General features: G+C 39.1%; 1 protein-coding gene across 3 annotated transcripts in view; it reads right to left on the reverse strand.

The window, feature by feature from the left end:
- BLTP3B (bridge-like lipid transfer protein family member 3B) overlaps positions 1-20,022 on the reverse strand; it is a 101,697-nt gene that overhangs the window by 56,356 nt on the left and 25,319 nt on the right. For all 3 annotated transcript variants that reach the window (XM_049782799.1, XM_049782798.1, XM_049782800.1), the window contains exons 3-8: positions 18,265-18,303; positions 13,381-13,472; positions 11,073-11,262; positions 10,268-10,408; positions 7,284-7,454; positions 235-415 (exon numbers count right to left, since the gene is read on the reverse strand). In XM_049782799.1, the coding sequence (XP_049638756.1) occupies positions 235-415; positions 7,284-7,454; positions 10,268-10,408; positions 11,073-11,262; positions 13,381-13,472; positions 18,265-18,303 (814 nt within the window). The remainder of the gene's footprint in view (positions 1-234; positions 416-7,283; positions 7,455-10,267; positions 10,409-11,072; positions 11,263-13,380; positions 13,473-18,264; positions 18,304-20,022) is intronic.

Here is a 20,022-nt window from a genome sequence, read left to right on the forward strand (position 1 = left end):
GTCAACTATGTGATGAATTTTCCTTATAAAAAATGCTGTGGCTTTGATCCCTGGAACTACATACAATCTTCTAAAACCCACCAGAAGTGACCTGGGAGCACAGATGGGTGTGGACCAGAAATAAACATGAAAAAATTTTAAGCCAGCTACTTTATAGAATATACAGCATATTACATGTAAGAAATAACCCAGGTTTATAATATTTAGGAGAAAAATTTAAGTAACATTCATTACCTTTTTCTTTAGCATGAATATCATCACATATATGCAGATCGAGATGAGACACCACTAAATGATGGGACGTTTCTTTAACATCATATTCATTGAATAGTTTCATAATTGAGTCATTCAGATCAGCAGCATTTGTAGTCTGTGGTGTCTTCACTTGCTGTGTAGAGTGGATTACTGTAGCACTCTAATAAAAGATTCAAAACTTCCTCATCACTGCCAGGTTAAATATTTTAAATACTACTGACAAGAAAGTCTAAAAGTTTTAATAATAAACTCATGAAAAAAGATCTAATGCATTTATTCTTCTATTAATAACTTTGTTTACCTAAAATATTTTCTGAATAATATGGACTAAAACTAAAATCTAAAAACTAGTAATTAAACATAACTAAATATGAATCTAATAACTCAATGTTTTTGGTAAATATTTTTTGGTTTTGGTAAATATTTTTAAAATTATATTTACAGGGGCTGGAGCAGTAACACAATAGTAGGACGTTTGCCTTGCAAGCAGCTGACCCAGGATGAACTTTGGTTCGATCCCCTGAATCCCATATGGTCCCCCAAAGCCAGGAGTGATTTCTGAGCACATAGCCCTGAGTGTCACCTGGTGTGGTCCAAAAACCAAATATATATATATATATATTTATATTTATATATATATATAATTCTAAAATTATATATAGCTACAATTTTAGAATTTTATGTATCAATTTGTAAAGGAATCTTCTGTGAATATTTTAATTAAAAGGAAAAAAAGTCAGGGTCTGGAGAGGTAGTATGCAGGTAAGGCACTTTGCTTTGAACATAGCGAACAGAGTTCAATCCCTGGCACCCTCTATGGCTCCCTGAGCCTGTCAGAAGTGATCCCTGAACACAACCAAAAGTAAGCACTAAGTATCACTAGGTATGGCACCAAAACATGAAAAACCCACTAGCAGAGACAACCCCTCAGATCAGAGCACTGAGATTGCCACTCCTCTGTTATCCCCAAGTGAGCTCCAAAATTAAGACAATTCTTTAGGCCCCAAATCCCACCACCAAGAACCTTTGGACCTTTAGGGAGGAAGCTGAAGTGTCAGATATAATGACGAAACAAAGGACTCCATTTGCTAAATGCACAACTACAAAAGTCTTGAATAAACTCCAAGCACTGAAAATCTCTCTAACTTCTCTCATGGATTTCCAAGTGAAAATGATTAGTCTGGTACGACTTGAGTTAAAGAAAATAATAGAAGAGCATTCTAACAAGGATGGACAAACTATGAGAATACTTCAATAACTTATCTCTGAATTGAAGAACATAGAGATTACTGAAAAACACAACTAAGTTCCAGAATGAACAGGAAAATGAAAGAAGCAGAGGAATGAGTCTGTGTGCTAATAAAAGACAAGAAGATGCATGAAACTATCCAAAACAAGAAAAAAAGAAATACAGAAGATTCAAAGGAAGGAAAGGGAAATGAAAAAGAACATCAGTGATCTATGAATACACTAAAGAGGAAGAACATACAAACCACAGAGGTCTGAGAAGAAGAAAAAAAGAGCACTGGGGAAGAGGTGGTGAAGAAAATTATAGCTGAAATCATTCCCAATGAGGGACTGGATAGATAGTATAGCAGATAGAACGTTTGTCTGGCATGCAGCCAGCCTAGATTTGATGCCTAGATTTGATCCCTGGTATGATCCCCCAAACACCACCAGAAGGAATTCCTGTGTGCAGAGCCATAAATTACCCCTGAGCATCCTACCCCTGGCCCAAAACACAAAGCAATTAAAAAAAAAACAACTCCAATATGAGGAATAATTTTAAGATGCACAGACATAGGAAGCTCAAAGATTTCTCTGATCAGAATAAGCCCAAATGGAAAAATCCATGATAAATCATAAGTGAATTAACAAAAGACACAGATAAAGAGACTATACAGAGAACAGTGAGAACAAATCCAAATATTGCCTTTGAGGACACCTCCATGAAAATTGTGGCAGATGTTTCCACTGAAACCCTACTGGTTACAACTGTATGACATAATGAACACACTGAATGAAGTAGACAATGTGATATTTTTCATGTGCCTTTTGGTCATCTATATTTCTTCTTTGAGGAAATGTCTGTTCATTATTTCTCCCCACTTTTGGTTGGGGTTAGAAGGTTTTTCTTCTTGATAAGTTTTACTAGTGCCTTGTATATCTTAAATATTAGCCCATTATCAAATGGATATTGAGTGACAGTGGGAAGTGTATCCTAGTTACTGTTACATAACCTCAATTTAATGTAGTTCCATTTGTTTATCTTTGTTTGGACAGTGGTGTTTTCTCCCTGAAGATGCCTTTAGCTTCAATGTCATAAAGCATTTTGCCTACGTTTTCCTCGATGTATTTTATGGTTTCAGGCCTAATATCAAGGTCTTTAACACATTCTGATTTGGTATCCATGCATGGTGTTAAAGAGAGATTTGGGTTCTCTTTTTTGCTTATAGTTGACCAGTTGTCCCAATACCATTTGTTGAAGAGGTTTTCCTTGCTCCATTTTGCATTTCTTGCCCCTTTATCAAAGATTAACTGATTGTATGTCTGAATTGTATTCTCTGAATACTCAAGTCTATTCCACTGATCTGAGGGTCTGTCTTTATTCCAATACAATACTGTTTTAATGACTACTGATTTTGTAGTACAATTTTTTTTTTGGGTCACACCCGGCAGCGCTCAGGGGTTACTCCTAGCTCTATGCTCAGAAATTGCCCCTGGCAGGCACAGGGGACCATATGAGATGCCGGGATTCAAACCACCATCCTTCTGCATGAAAGGCAAACGCCTTACCTCCATGCTATCTCTCCAGCCCCTTTTGAAGTACATTTAAAGTTGGGGAAAGTGGGGCCTCCCATCTTCTTTTTCTCAGGGATTACTTTAGCTATTCGTGGATGTTTATTGTTCCAAATTAATTTCAAGAGGGTTAATTCACTTTTTTGCTTTGGGAAGTATTGCCATTTTAATGATGTTAATCCTCCCAATCCATGAGCAGGACATGTTTCCATTTCCTTGTGTCCTCTTTTATTTCTTAAAGCAATGTTTTGTAATTTTCTGAAAAATGTATTTGCATTTCTGTATTATTGCAGCACTTATTCAAACAGTCAAGACCTAGAAATAGTGACCAGAGTGATAACCCAGTGGGTAGGGCATTTATCTTGCGTGCTGCTGACCCCAGTTCAATCCCAGGTATCCCATATGGTCCCCCAAGCCTGCCAGGAGCAATTTCTAAACACAGAGTAAGAGTAACCAATAAGTATGGCCCAAAAACAAACAAGCAAACAAAAAAAAAAAAAAAAGAAAATAACTCAAATGCCTAATGACATATATGTGGGTAAAGAAACTGTGGTAAATACACATAATGAAATATTACTCAGCTAAGAAAAAAAATAAAAATTTGTTTGCTACAACTTAGATGGAATTGCTAAAGGGTATTATTCTAAACATTATAATCAAAGAAGAAATGGGGGCCGGGAAGGTGGCGCTAGAGGTAAGGTGTATTCCTTGCAAGCGCTAGCGTAGGATGGACTGCGGTTCAATCCCCCGGCGTCCCATATGGTCCCCCCAAGCCAGGGGCGATTTCTGAGTGCATAGCCAGGAGTAACCCCTGAGCATCAAAAAAAAAAAGAAGAAATGATAAATACCAATAGTTTTGTGTGATGTATTTTAAAAAGTAAGAATAAGAAATGGTTAATTATAACCCTGAAAATCTGTCTAGAGAACTGTTTGATAAATAGATAAAATGGGGATATGACAATGGGGGATGAGAGGGGACCTAGAGACCATTGTTAGAAGAAAGCTGATAGTCTGGTGACAGGTATAGGATAGCATGACTGTATTCGGAAAAGTTTTAAATATTACACTATTAAATAATAGTTCCTAAACTTTTTAAAATTTAAAGGAGTTCCAAACAGACAGTCCAGTAGGCAGAGTACTTGCCTTACATACAGCCAACCTAAGTTCAATCCCCAGTATCACATATAGTTCCCAAACCCCATCAGAAATGATCCCTGATTATTCCTGAATAATCCCTCAATAATCAAGTCTGGAGTAAGCCCTGAGCATAGGTGGATATGGCCCAAAGCAAAATAAATAAATAAATAAATAAATAGTCAAAGAAAAGATAACAAGGATGAAATAACAGTGTAAAAACAACTTAATAGCATGCCCATCTGAAAGAGGGAATCTCCAGAGTGGTATATTTCTGGAGAAAATGAATACCTTTCATCTGTAAAGTTGACTAAGAGTAGTTAAAAGAAGAATAGGTATCTTAATTGAATAGGATATCAGTTTGAGATAAATTTTCAAAAAATAACACATTAAACTGAAAGACATGAAATTCAATTTCCTTGAAACTTGAAAAACTCCCCAAAGGTATATAACTCCCTGGAGGTATGTGTGCCAAACTCTCTAAAACACTCCTGTAGTAACACCAAACTCTTTCATAATAAAATGTCATGGTCTTTACCAACACCATACATTCAACATACTTTCATCTACAAACACCCTTTCCTTTGCCTATAAATTTTACTCATTTTTCCTTCTTCCCTTCCCATAGTTTTTCAGTGACCATAAGGCAAAAATACACAAGTTTGATTATGGAGACCAGGGGTTGCACACTTCAGTTATGGTACACACACACAAAATGTACACATACTGTCAAAATGTACATCATACAGTCAGCTGAAGCCCAGGAGGATCCCAGGACTATACCTGGCACATCAAACTCAAACTCAAGGGACATCAAACTCAAACTCAAGGGCACTAAGCTGAAATGGTAGGCTCCTTCAGCCTTACTCACTATACCATCATTCTTTCTTTTTTTGGGGGGGGGGCGTTGGTTTTGGGGCCACATCTGGTGCTGCTCAGGGGTTACTCCTGGCTATGCACTCAAATCGCTACTAGTTGGGGGACCATATGGGACACAGATTTGTCCTGGATTGGCTGCATGCAAGGCAAATGCCCTACCACTGTGCTATCGCTCCAGCTCCCCATCACTCTTTTTTTTTTTTTGGTTTTTGGGCCACACCCAGCATTGCTCAGGGGTTACTCCTGGCTGTCTGCTCAGAAATAGCTCCTGGCAGGCACAGGGGACCATATGGGACACCAGGATTCGAACCAATCACCTTTGGTCCTGGATGGGCTGCTTGCAAGGCAAACACCGCTGTGCTATCTCTCCGGGCCACCATCACTCATTTTTAAGACTGAATTTCAGGGCTGGAAAGACAGCTCAAGAGACTGAGTACATGCATTGGATGCCAGAGACCTGGTTGCATCAGAACTCTAGGGCTGGAAAGATAGCTAAAGAGGCTGAGTACATGCTTTTGATGCCAGAGACCAGGTTGTATCATTGGCATCAAATGAGACCCCCAAGAAGACCCCAAAATTGCAATGAAGCACCTCTAGTATGGCCCCTAAAAACAAGACTGAATTTCATTGTCCGTTTTGTGAAATCTTTCAAAATCCATAAGCAGTTGATTCAGTTGACTAAAACTCCTATGAGCTTCTTTCTATGGGTCCCTCAGCTAACTTTCTCCTTCTGTATCAAGCATGCATATTAAGCTAGATTGACTTGTTTTATATAATCCTTCCTATTAAACAAGTATATGCTGTTTGTTTTGTTTTCAGTTTTTGGGTCACACCCCACTGTGACCACTGTGATACTGCCAATGAAACCGTGTTCAGTTGTAAGAAAGGCAAGCACTTTACCCACTGTACCATGAAAATGAGAGTGGTCCCTAAACAATGAGATTCTTGAGGACATGAATCAATAAGAGTTACTTTTACATCTTCAATATCTGACATGTACTTTCACGACATAGTACACCTCCTGATGTAATAGGCAGTCAATGATGCCAATCAGATTGTCAGAGGAAATCCATGTCCATGTCCATGGTCCATGGACCATACCCATGTCCACATAGTAAGCCAAATTACCAACCATCTAAACTCCAAATGCATGTTTCCAAAGAAATGCCACCTAGAAATATTTCATAATATTTCTTACATTTTTATTGTATAAATATAAAATTCAATTTGTACCTTTTATAAAATCACCAGACACTACCCACTGAGATTTTCAAAATTCCTTCTACAAAAATCTTTGTTAATGAGATTTATAGTACTAAAATAATTAATCACTAACTATTTTTTCTTCTGACAAAACACTTTGGGGCCAAAGAGATTGTAGAGTAAGTAGATTGCTTGTCTTACATAGAATTAACTCAGATTTGAGCCCCAGCACCATATATGGTTCCCCTGCCCAGTGAGAAGTAACTCCTGAAAGCCAGAAATAAGCTGTGAGCACTGATATGTCTCAAAAACTAAACACACACACACACATTTCTGAAAACAAGAAAATGATGAGACCTGCTGAATGTCCAAACCCACCTTTGCCCCTCAAATAAGATAATTAAATTGTTCATAATGTTTTCATTATGTTCAAGTCCATAGCTTTAGTTTCTTGCACAATTCTCATATAAATTCTCCTTGGTTAAAATTTTCCAATTTTTTTGTATCTTTATTATAGTAGTTTTTAAACTGTATTTTTTTAATTTCCTAACAGGTGACATTTTGAACATCAAATACTCTTAGTCTTATAAACTCTAGTACCTTGTAAAATGCTTTTGTTTGTAAAGCATTATATAGATATAATTACATTTACTATGTTTTCTCATATACAATGTATCTATAAAATTATAGAGATGAAGGTAAAGAGATAGTATAGTAAGTAAAGAAAGGTACTTGTCCTGCACTTGGCTGACACAGTTCAATCCCCAATTCTATGTATGGTCCCCAAACTCTGTCAGGAGGGACCCCTGAACACAGAGCCAGGAGTAAGCCCTAGGCACTTCTGAGTGTGACTCAAACATTAAAAACAAAATTATGAGCAAGATGTCTAGATAAAGAAAATTCTTGAACTCAATATCTAATGAAACTAACCATTCTGATTTTTAAACCATAAACATGCAAACTAACTCATATGCAAAGTTAACTCTCCCTCCCCTGTTACTTTAATAGCATACCTGTGAAGGTTCAGGAGCCATACTCTTTCTTTGTTCCGTTGATTTCTCTATTGCTTCACTAAGAGATTTTGCATATTGTACCATAGCTTTCAGTTGGGAATCCGTTAAAACCCATAGTAAATCATCCAATATTAGGACTAACTTGGTTGCTATGACATTGCAGTCCTTTAACTGTCAGGGAAAAGTGATTTACAAAATTAAGTCAAGAAATAAAACTTGATTATTTAAAACTTACATTAAAACAATAGGCGGGTGGTGCTGAAGTGATAGCAGAGTGGGTGGGGCATTTGCCTTGCACACGGTCGACCCGGGTTCAATTCCCGGCATCCATACATTTCCCGAGCACTGCCAGGAGTGATTTCTGAGTGCAGAGCCACAAGTAAATCCTGAGAGCCACCAGGTGTGACCCAAAAAACAAACAAACAAACAAACAAAAAAACCAATGGGCAGAAGTGATAGAAGACAATTATGGAGAGTGTCTTTCAGGCCAATCCAGGATTGATGGATTGATTCCCTTTACCCAATGGTCCTCAAAGCCCTACCAAAAGTAATCCCTAAGGGCAAAGCAGGAGTAAGTCCTCAGCACCACTGGGTGCGGCCCAAAAACAAAAAAATATAAATGAATAAATGATGAATGAATAACAGGCATAAATCAAAGTTTTTAATAGTTTTAAAAACTAATATTGTAAATAATCATAATAAATTTTATGACTTTGTTCTCATCGTCCACTTATTTATTTTTTTTATCTTTTTTTGAGTATTCATTTATATATAGTTACAACAAAACCAATATTGTTTTAAACTTTCAGTGTTGCTATACCATGCATCTGATCTGGTGGTGCCAGATCTTTCCACTATTATTCTAGCCCCCAGGCAACCTTAGATCATGTCTATGACCATATATCATGTGGTAAAATTTATTTTAATTTTTGGTCAGAGGGCTAGTATAGGGCTATGGTGCATGCTGACGACCCCAGCTGTGAGCACCACCTGTCTCCCGTGAGCAGAGAGCCAGGAGCAGTCCCCAAGCACTATCAGCCCCAAACAAAAACATATTAATCAATACAGTTAACAAAGAGCAAATTTGGGAAAGAGAAAGTATAGGGATTAAGGCATTTTCCTTGCATGCGGCTCACCTTATTCAATGCCAGCTCCCTATGTGGTACCTCATCATTGCCAGCAGTGGCCTCTCAGTGCAGGGCCAAGAGTAGCCCAACCCCTGAGAGATGTGGCTCTTTCCTCTCCATAAAAAAACCAAATAAAAACTATATAGTTTCAACTATTTATATATTTGAATATATCCAAATATTCTAATTCAAATTATATATGAATATTAATATATTCAATTTTGCCTGTTTGGCTAATCAACTACATTAATTACTAAACATAATTAATTTTAGAGAATGAGGCAATAAAATTCATTTAAAAATGAAATGTTATACCTTAACCACGATATTTATAGTGTTATACTCTAAAAATTATTTTCCAATTTAATAGTTGTATCTAGTGTTAGAAAATATAAATTTGGGAGCCAGAGTGATAACACAGTGAGGCTAACATTTGCCTTGCACACAGCCAACCGTGTTTGATCCTCAATCCATGTCTAGTCCCTTGAACACTGCCAGAACAGGAATGACCCCTGAGAATATAGACAGAAGTAACCCCTGTGCACCAAGAGGTGTCGCCCAAAAACAAAAACAAACAAATTAAAAAAAAATATAGACTTTGACTCATAATTTTTTTTTTGTTTTGTTTTTGGGCCACACCCTGTAACGCTCAGGGGTTACTCCTGGCTATGTGCTCAGAAGTTGCTCCTGGCTTGGGGGACCATATGGGACGCCAGGGGATCGAACTGCGGTCCATCCAAAGCTAGCGCAGGCAAGGCAGGTACCTTACCTCTAGCGCCACCGCCCAGCCCCTTGACTCATAATTTTAAAATCACTGCAACACCTCAGCTGCTGCGAAGAAAACTCCAGGCTTGGGGGGATGGGGGCCAGAGCTGTGGCGCAAGCAGTAAGATTTCTACTAAGGCTAGCCTAGGGCAGACCGTGGTTGGATTCCCCTCACCCCATCCCTGGCGTCCCATAGGGTTACCCCAAGCCAGGAGTGATTTCTGAGCGCAGAGCCAGGAGGAACCCGTTGAGCGTTACTGGGTGTGGACCAAAAAGCAAAAATAATAAAAAATTGTTTCAGCACTAATCCCTCCAACTGTGTCAACTTCCCTCCACCAATGTTCCCAGAGTCCTTCTGGTAAACTCTGCGTTTCTTTCTGCTTGCTCCTGGGTCCCCCAGTTCCCAGCCCTGGGCTTCCCTAAATGTGCCTCTTCTGGCCTTTCTTTGCTCTCAGGAATTCCCCTCCAGTCGTCCAGCAGCCCCAACCCCCCTACCCCCACCCTATTCCTTCAGCCATAAAGCTCAGTCAGGCCTTTGCCAAGATGATAAGCTTGTGTATAAGGAGGTAACCCATATATATAGGCTGCTTGGGTCGCATGGTGGCAGAAAAAGAAAAAAGAAAAAAAAAACGAGAAAAAATAAAATAAAATAAAGTCATTGCTTCTTCATCAAATTTCAATATAATTAACTGTAAACTCTCAACTTTTCATATTCTTAACTGTCCTCTCAATAAGTCTAGATATCTTTTTATAAACTGCCTTCCTATTTATTCAAGAAACCTTCAAATAAACATTTGATTACCAATAACACAGTTTTTGCTGTTTAACCATATGAGAAAAAAAATTCTGTTCAACAAATATTTGGCAGCTGAGAAATCTATACAACTTCTCAAAAATTAAAACCAAAATATTGGATCTAAAAGACAAAAATGTTATAATATTAAATTTCCTCAACTCTTGTTTGATCACACTGTATTTCCTTTCATTTTGCACTGCTTTTTTATATAGGTATTTCATCTCAAACTTATGTCAACTTTTCTGACAATTCCAATAAATTACCCCACAAATCTAAAAGACAACATGTTGACTTACTCTTCTTTTAAGTGTGACTCTGATTTTTGATTGATTGGTTATCAATCGAACAGGAGCACACATAATTTCAAGATGTGAACTTTGGGTAGCATCCGCCTCTATTCGAATCATCTGCCAATTTATTTCTTTAAATGTTAAGACCTAAGAAGAACAGACGTTTTACCTTTTACTTAAAATAAAGAAGAAAATGTAATTCTTTCTTAAATGTTAAATAAAATCTCTTCCCTAACTTTTCATCACATTCTAGAGATGTTCACCATGTTTTCATTTAAATTAAGACAGAACTCGGGGCCGGAGAGATAGCATGGAGGTAAGGCGTTTGCCTCTCATGCAGAAGGTCATCGGTTCGAATCCCGGCGTCCCATATGGTCCCCCGTGCTTGCCAGGAGCGACTTCTGAGCATGGAGCCAGGAGTAACCCCTGAGCACTGCCGGGTGAGACCCAAAAACCAAAAAAAAAAGAAAAAAAAAAAAAGACAGAACTCATTAACTCAGTAAATCAAAATTTGATTACCATAAAAAATACTAATTTTATATGAAAATGATTAAGATTAATACAAAAAACTATAGCAAGAGCAAAGCTAGTAGCCATATTAATCTAGGTAACCATAATAAGTAGTTATGTCACAGTCAGAGAGAGTTCAATAAGCTAAGTGCACACTGTGAATGTAGGAGGCCCAGCTCTATCCCCAAAGTGAACCCTGAGAATCCAATAGGTGTGATAAAAAAAATAAAAAAAAAAACCTTCAGGCATCCTATTCATAAATGACTAGTACATTTTATAGCAAAGAAGGAAAAACACTTACCTCTCCTCTCTGAGGATCTTGAATACGAGTAAATCTTAAATCACCATGTTCCCACTTTGCATTTACACTATAGATCCTTAGCTGGGAAAGTTCAAAGGATGCATTAAAGGCTTTTGCTTTCATCCGAATCACAATGGAATTCACAGAAACAGTAATTCCTTCAACTACTTTTTCAGCAAAGCCATATTCACTGGAGAAACAAAAGCAAAGTGTAGTGTATTATAACTTAAAAAAAAAGTATCTGAGGGGGGCCTTGAGAAAAAGTACCTGTAAGTAAAGTTTGTTCAGATAAATACAGATAAATCTGGAACCAAAGAAATAGTTAAGTGATTACAGTTCCAAGGCTGACTCCATTTGGATATCTGGCATTATATCTTCCATAAGCACCACTGGGAATGATCCACAGGTACAGAGCAAAAAGTAGTCCCAGAGCACCAACAGATGTGACCCAACCCTCCATTGCGCCCAGACAAATTATCTAAAGTGCCATTATATAATTATTCCTTTTCGCTTAAATAAACTGTTGGAGTTGGGAGCATAGCCTAGGAATCCAAGGCATCCCCCAGAACCACACAAGGCCAAAGCAGCACCAAACCCTGTACTATTGGTTATGGTCCTCAAGGACCATTGCACAATGCTCTCACAACCCCTCCAAAACTCTGTTATTATAATAATAAAACTAGGTTACATTTAGTTATAATAATTTTCTTAAGATGACCTTTTCTGAGAGTCTACATCTTTTAAGTATATCATCCATTACAAATGAAAACACAATTTACAAATAAATCTCTTCTAAATTTGATAACCTTTACATAAATGTTTATCTCCTCTCTGTGAAATGATAAAAGTGAAAACTTTACTAAGTTTACATTCATCTGTGGGAACACTGCTAGCCACCGGCTTTACGCAAAATGAACTACTTGTTAATTACTCATTTTCATCTATTTTAATCTCTTAAAATTAAGTAGATCAAAATTTGGAAGTTTCATAATAGTAAAAGACTGTTAAAAATATATATTTGGGGGGCAAAACTGATAGCACAGAGGATATGGTATTTGCCTTGCTAACCTGGGTTCGACCCCAGCATCCCATATGGTCCCCTGAGCCTGCCAGGAGTAATTTCTGAGTGCAGAGCCACGAATAACTTCTGAGCACCACTGGGTGTAACCCCAACCCCCAAAAAAGAAATATTCAAGGCAAAAATGATAGTACAGAGAAAAGAGCACTTGCCTTCTATGAGATGAAGCATGTACAATCTCAAACACTATATAATGGTACCAGAGTACAGCGTCCTCTGAGTAGAGTACTTTGAAAGCATTGAGCACACTGCATGTGGCCCAATAAATCAACAAAAATAGGTATTCATGGGGCAGAAATTTAAGGAATTTACCTAGCATGCAAATTATAGCTGTATACTGGTTCAAATCCCAGCATCACATATGGTCCCCCAGCACCAGCAGGTACAGGGCCCCAAGAAGAGTGGTGGCCCAGGTGTGGCCCCTGAGCCACTTGTGCCAGGTAGACCCAAAACAAAAATATTCATATTCTTGATACTCATACTAAAACTAATGAATTCCAAAAGAAGGCACCTAAAGTGCTATACATTTAGGCACTTCTAGTGACATTATAATAGTCAGATCTTGACAATGTGAAAATAGACCTATAAATTACAAAGTGTATGTATTAAAAAAGAACTAAGGGGGCTGAAGTGATTGTACACAGGGTAGCTTGCCTTGCATTTACCTGATCTGGATTCGATCAACAACATTCCACACAGTCAGTCCCCTGGACTCTGCCAGGACTGATCTCTGAGCACAGAGCAAGGAGTAAAGCTCTAAGCATACACAGGTGTTACCCCAAATGAGCCCCCTCCCAAAAAAAAAACTAGGAACACCATCAACTACATTATCAACTACACTATCAACTATAAATTAGAAACACTATCAACTACAAAATACCATATTTCTGCAAGACTCTATGTATCTTTTATTAATACCAATTTCTTGATATCCATTCTTTTTCCTCTTTCAAATTTATAAACATCTCTACTTTTCTCCAATATTTTCTTATTTTAGATCATTTAAAGGTTGACTGCATCACTTTATTATTAAAACCAGGGTTTAAAACACTGGTGATTATCCCAAGATCCTCCAAGAGTGTTCACTAAGTACAAAGTCAGGATTAAACTCTAAGCAGAGTCAGGGGTAGTCTAAAAATAAACAAAAGGATATTTTGTTTCATTACTGTACATATAAGAGCTAAGCAAAAAAAAAAAAAGTCTACTCCCTTTGCCAGTCATCCATATTACCTTTGTCCTGAAGCAGTTGCAATTGGCGATGGGCCATTAGGTGCTCGTGGTTCTTCACACGTACTCATTTCCATTATTACGTTATCCAAGGACTTATAAAAAAATACATTAAAATGTCAACAAGCTATATATTTTATTCTAAATAATATTTTCATAAATAATTCGTTCTTGGAGAAAAATAAATAATATGTGAACAAAGTCATATTAAGCATTTCTCTACTGGTTTTAAAAAGATAAAAAAAAAAAAGAAGAAGATATGGTACAGAAGTTAAGGCACTTGTCTTGCATTTGGCCAAGCATGGTTCATTCTCCAGCTTCACTGTGAGTGATTGGGAGTACTGAGAGAACTTGGAAACAGCCAACTTGGAAACAGCCAACTTCAAGAACTGCCCTAAAATACAGCTAGGTGTACTGCAACAACACCCCAACAACAACAAAAAAGGACAAATGCAAAAAAAAAAAAAAGTGGTCAGTCATGTAGTAGACAAGCAAAATATATTGTTAAGAATACAGAAATTGGGCCAGAGAGATAACACAGCAGTAAGACATTTGCCTTGCGTGCACAAGGATGGTGGTTCAAATCCCGGCATCCCATATGGTCCCCTGAGCTTGCCGGGGGCGATTTCTAAGCATAGAACCCGGAGTAATCCCTGGGCATGCCGGGTGTGACCCAAGAACAAAAACAAAAACAAACAAAAAAACAAACAAAAAAGAATACAGAAGTTCAGGGGGGAAGTTAAGAAGGAAAGTTAGTGGGGCCAAAGAAATAGTACAGAATGTAGGGCCCTTGTTTTATACATGGCAACTCAGGTTAGATCCCTGGCACCCCATATGATTTCCTGAGCCCCACCCAGAGTGATTCCCTCATGCAGAACCAGAAGTAACCCCTGAAAATCACAAGGTGTCCCCCAAAAAAATTAAATTAAAAAAAAAAAAAAAGAAATTTCCAGAAAAATGTTGTTTGGGAACAGAAATATAGTACAGAAAGTAAGGCGCTTTCATCTCCAGTATTTCATATGGTCCCATGAGTATCACTGTGAATGATCACAGCACAAAGCTGGGGATATGTACAGAGTTCAGCCAGGCTAAAAACAAAAGCAAACAAAAATATTTAAGTTCCCTTGGGCTGGAGAGATAATACAGTGGGAAAGGTGTCTGTCTGGCATGTGCGCAACCTGAGTTAAATCCCTGGTATCCCATATGGTCTCCCAAACACTGAAAGGAGTAATTCCTGAGTGCAGAACCAAGGATAACTCAAGCACTGATGGGTATAGCCCCAAAACAATCACAGAGGAGATGTACCATAAATATTTGAGGAGTAATGAATGATCAAATGACCAACTTTTCAATCTTCCTATATTGTTTAATTTACTAGATTATAAAAAACAGAGAAAAATATAAAAGTTGGAATCAAGTCTAAAACAAGAATATCACAAGAGTTAAATGATAAAATATACCAAATTAGAACATAATTCCATATCTGAATAACTTTTTTTGTTTTTGTTTTAGTTTTTTGGGGGGTCACATCCATTGATGCTCAGGGGTTACTCCTGGCTCTGTACTCAGAAATCACCCCTGGCAGGCTTGGGGACCATATGGGATGCAAGGATTTGAACCACCATCCATCCTGGATCAGCTGCGTGCAAGGCAAATGCCAGACCGCTGTGCTATCTCTCCAGACCCCTGGACCTGAAAAACTTTACTATCTTCCTACTTTAAAAAAAACCAGTCTTGGGGGCGGGTGAGGTGGTGCTAGAGGTAAGGTGTCTGCCTTGCAAGCGCTAGCCAAAGAAGGACTGCGGTTCGATCCCATATGGTCCCCCCAAGCCAGGGGCAATTTCTGAGCATTTAGCCAGGAGTAACCCCTGAGCATCAAACAGGTGTGGCCCGAAAAACCAAAAAACAAAAAAACAAAAACAAAAACAAAAAAACAGTCTTGAGGGGCCGGAGTAATAGCACAGCAATACTGCCGTTTGCCTTACAATGCAGTTGACTTGGGACGGACATCGGTTCAATTCCCAGGAGTCTCATATGGTTGTCCAAGCCAGCAACGTTTTCTGAGTGCATAGTCAGGAGTAACCCCTGAGCATCGCTGGGTGTGGTCCCCCCCCCCAAAAAAAACAGTCTTGCAAAATTTATTTAAGAATGAGAAAACTACCCTTGGCTAGCTCTAGCCGGTATGGGGGTTGGGGAGAACCCATGTCGAAGACCTTCTCCCTAACTTGGGTATGCTGGGAGCCTTGATAGGCCCCCAGCCATCCCCTCTTCTGCCCCCGGCCTCCAGGCCTTTCCTGGGGCCCAGCCCAGGCGGCCAGACAAGGTGGGTGTCGGATGGTCCCTCCTGGATGGGGTCCCAAGCTTTCCCCGCCCTTCCCCCAGCTCTAGGGTGGGAAGGGCATAGGGTGGAGGGCGGACAGATCCTGGCTTCCGGCTCTCTGCTGAATCTTTTCTTGATCTGGAGGCTAGCTCTAACCAGCATGGGGTTTGGGGAGACCCCATGTAGAAGGCCTTCTCCCTAACTTGGGTGTGCTGGGAGCCTTGATAGGCCCCCAGCCATCCCCTCTTCTGCCCCCGGCCTCCAGGCCTTCCCTGGGGCCCAGCCCAGGCGGACAGACAAGGTGGGTGTCGGTCCCTCCTGGATGGGGTCCCAAGCTCCCTCGCCCTTCCCCCAGCTCTAGGGGATGGGTCCTAACTTGGTGTGCTGATATTTGCTGAGTTGCACTAAGGTTGTCACTGGCAATTTTTTACTACTCTACATGTTCAAAAGCACGCGAGGGCGCTAGCACAGTACATATTAAGAGTATTCCCTATCCTTAAGTTATGTTTTGCGTATACAGAATGTCCTTTTTGTATTATGCCCTTTCGCAAACCCCTACAAAGCTCATTTTTACTCCTTAACTCTCACCCCCCAACCATCAGTAACCCACATTACTCTTTTTACCTTCATTACTGCATAATCCTAATCACAGACCAAAGCCGTGCATTGGCTCTAACAACCCCCAACTATTCCAAAAGACATAAAATGGACACGTATGTCTTTTGAATATTTTATGTGTTTTTTCTCTGACAGCTATAAGTCTTATTAAATATTCTCTTATACAGTGACGATTCTAACCACTTTTTATCTTTTCTCTTTGTGAGCTGTTCAATAAGGAATTTTGGTGAAAGAGTCCCTCAGTGTAATGCTTATGATTGAACCATGTCATGGGGATTGTTGTACTTGTTCTTATGACCCCCATATGCGCCAATAACGCCATATGGCATTGTTCCTTGTTTGCATAGGCACATTAAAATGGGAAAATACTATACATACAAATAAGATCTTATCTAATAGAGATTGGAACACACAAATCTTGTAGTGCAATGGAACCTTACACCCTGAACATTGACATAATGACCTGGCACAGGCCTCAGAAGAATGGGCATTCTCCATTCACCCCTGAACAAGGGAAGCCATCCACGAAACATCCTAGTTTTTCTACAGCATCACCTGGAAGAAATCCTCTACCAGGGAAGATCCCACCGCTGATCTGACATCGACCTGCTCAAAAGAAACTTCCCTTAACTCTGAGAAGACAACAACAACAACCTGCTTACATGACAGGGTTCTCTGCATTGCCCTTTAATTGTAAAGTAAAACTAGAGGACACTCCACATCCTGACTTCAACGTAGGATATGCAGATTCCAGGATCTTTACTATAGAAACATGATACCAACAACAGAGTGTGTGAAAAATAAAAGTGTGTTGGCACTACAGACAATGTCTTGGATTGGACAAACTAGCTTGCTTGGAGCCTAGAGTTGGTCTTATGCCAAGAAACTTCAGGGGTAGGGTCTCCTTGTATTAGGCCAAGGTTTTTCTTTTCCATGTCCCTCATATTTTGGTGAGCCTATGCAAACAATAATTGCCACTCTAACACCGTTTTTACTGTGCTCCTTTGACTCTAATCCTTAAAAAAAAATCCACTTAAACTTTTGAGGTTAACTTAAAGTATTATGCATGTGCATGAAAATGTAAAAAAATACTATGCCTGGGGCTGGAGAGATAGCATGGAGGTAAGGCATTTGCCTTTCATGCAGGAGGTCATCGGTTCGAATCCCGGCGCCCCATATGGTCCCCTGTGCCTGCTAGGAGCAATTTCTGAGCCTGGAGCCAGGAATAACCCCTGAGCACTGCCGGGTGTGACCCAAAAACCACAAAAAAAAAAAAAAAATACTATGCCTTTAATGTTTAAGGAGTTACATAAGTTTTATGGCTTTAGATTGCTTTGTGTGCTGCTAAGAAATATTATAATGTATTACAATCTGGGGACTTGAGGGACAAAGTAATTGTCCATGGGTTCTGTTTTTATTTATCTTAATGTTCTTTGGCTGAAAGTTCAAAGTTAAGATATCAGCAACGGGATTTCTGAGAATTCTGTTTATGGGTTATTGTCCTTCCACTGTAACTTTACCTTGTCCTCTTTCTTTGCATCTTTGTTCTCATAATTAAAAATAAAAAATTTTAAAAAAAAGGAGAAAAGTAAGTATATTGTCACAAAGTAATATCGGGGTGCCAGGAGACTATGGTGAGGTTGTAGTCCACTATCTCTGTAATACCAATATTGTTGCCCAATAAATTCAGAAAAAGAAAAAAAAAAGAATGAGAAAACTAAATATTAAAATAAAACTGAAGTTAATTACTAAAAATTCCGAAGATACATTTTACAAAATACTGATATTAACAGATTAGGCTTTACTTATATTCAAGATCACATATATATCTGTGTATAAGTATATATATGCTTTATACACACACACACACATACACACACCACACACACACACACACACACACACACACACACACACAAATATCTGAAGCAATCCAAAGCAAAACTCACCAAACAGATGGGCTGTGTTTTCAATTTTGTCCATGGAATCTACAAAAAAAATTTTTTAATGAGAAATGAATCATTTCAAAATATGTGACATAATAACACAGATGCTCTATTAATATGGTAATAAAAATATGGTAACAAGATTAAAAGGCAATAAACAGTAATTCATTTATGCTTTTGAAAGACATATACCATTTCATATGGTGCATGTCATATTAACTCATCAAAAGTATAATTGTCCCATCTGACAAAAATACCATCAAAGTAGTTCAGTATTAATAAAATATAAATAATTTGGAGAGGGTTGGGCCACACCCAGCGGCACTCAGGGGTTACTCATAGCTCTGTGCTCAGAAATCACCCCTGGAAGGCTCAGGGGACCATATGGGATGCCAGGAATGGAGTCTGGGTCCGTCCCGGGTCATCTGCATGCAAGGCTGTGCTATCACTCCAGCCCCAAATTAAAAATACATGGGGCCGGGCGGTGGCGCAAGAGGTAAGGTGCCTGCCTTGCCTGCGCTAGCCTTGGACGGACCGTGGTTCGATCCCCCGGTGTCCCATATGGTCCCCCAAGCCAGGAGCAACTTCTGAGCGCATAGCCAGGAGTAACCCCTGAGCGTCAACGGGTGTGGCCCAAAAACAAAAAAAAAAAAAAATTAAAAATACATTTTAATAAAATTCATAATTAATAACTAACATTAAAATATGTTAAATTCATAAGACATACATTTGTACAATTACAACAAAAATGTTTTCCTTCTTATTTTTCTTTTTTGATTTTTGGGCCACACCTGGTGTTGCTCAGAGGTTGCAAATGCCCTAATGCTGCACCATCGCTCCGGCCCCAATGTCTTTCTTCTTAAATTACATTACTAGAAAACTTACTTATGGAACCAGAGAGACAGTGCTTGCTTTGAACACAACTGAACTCAGTTCAGTCTTTGACACTGTATATTGTGCCCTAAACACTATCTAAAGTGATCCCTAGAGAGAGCTAAGAATGAGCCCTGTATACTGCCAGATGTGGCCCCAAAACAACAACTACTACAAAAAAATAAATAAATAACTAGGGCAGTAAAGAGGAGAGTTGGGGAGGGCAGTAGGAACTTCCAAATAAGTGTTCAGGAGACCCAGGGCCCTGGTTCTTCAAACTAGTTTAGCAGTTCTATGAGAAGACTCTAGAATGCAGTGCTACAAAGGTCCAGCAATGCTGGGGATTAACCAGACCATTAGAGAGATGCATATGGTCCTCTAGGACACCTACTTGCCCAGGGCTGCACCTAGCAATAAAATGTGGTACTGGGGATCAAACTGGAGTAGGCTGTTGTGCTTTAACCCCGATACTATCTTTCTAGGTTCTAAAATGTTTTAGAAAATAGAGACAGAATTTTAAAGATAAAAATAGAGTTCTAGAGGGGCCAGAAAGATAGCACGGAGGTAAGGCATTTATTTGCCTTTCATGCAGAAGGATGGTGGTTCGAATCCTGGCATCCCATATGGTCCCCCAAGACTGCCAGGAGCGATTTCTGAGTGTAGAGCCAGGAGCCCTGAGCGCTGCTGGGTGTGACCCAAAAACCAAAAAAAAAAAAAAAATAGAGGTCTAGAGAAATGGTTCAGAGGGTTGAGAAGTAAGTTTTACATCTAGGTTTAATCCCAAGAATTACTCGGTGTCTCCAAGTACCAAGCCCTGAGCCACCGCCAAAACACCACTGGGTGTGGCCACAAAACCAAAACAAATAAAAAGAAATCAGAAAGCAGGAC

Source organism: Suncus etruscus, chromosome 11 (genome assembly GCF_024139225.1).
Source record: "Suncus etruscus isolate mSunEtr1 chromosome 11, mSunEtr1.pri.cur, whole genome shotgun sequence".
Classification (NCBI taxonomy): Eukaryota; Metazoa; Chordata; class Mammalia; order Eulipotyphla; family Soricidae; genus Suncus; species Suncus etruscus.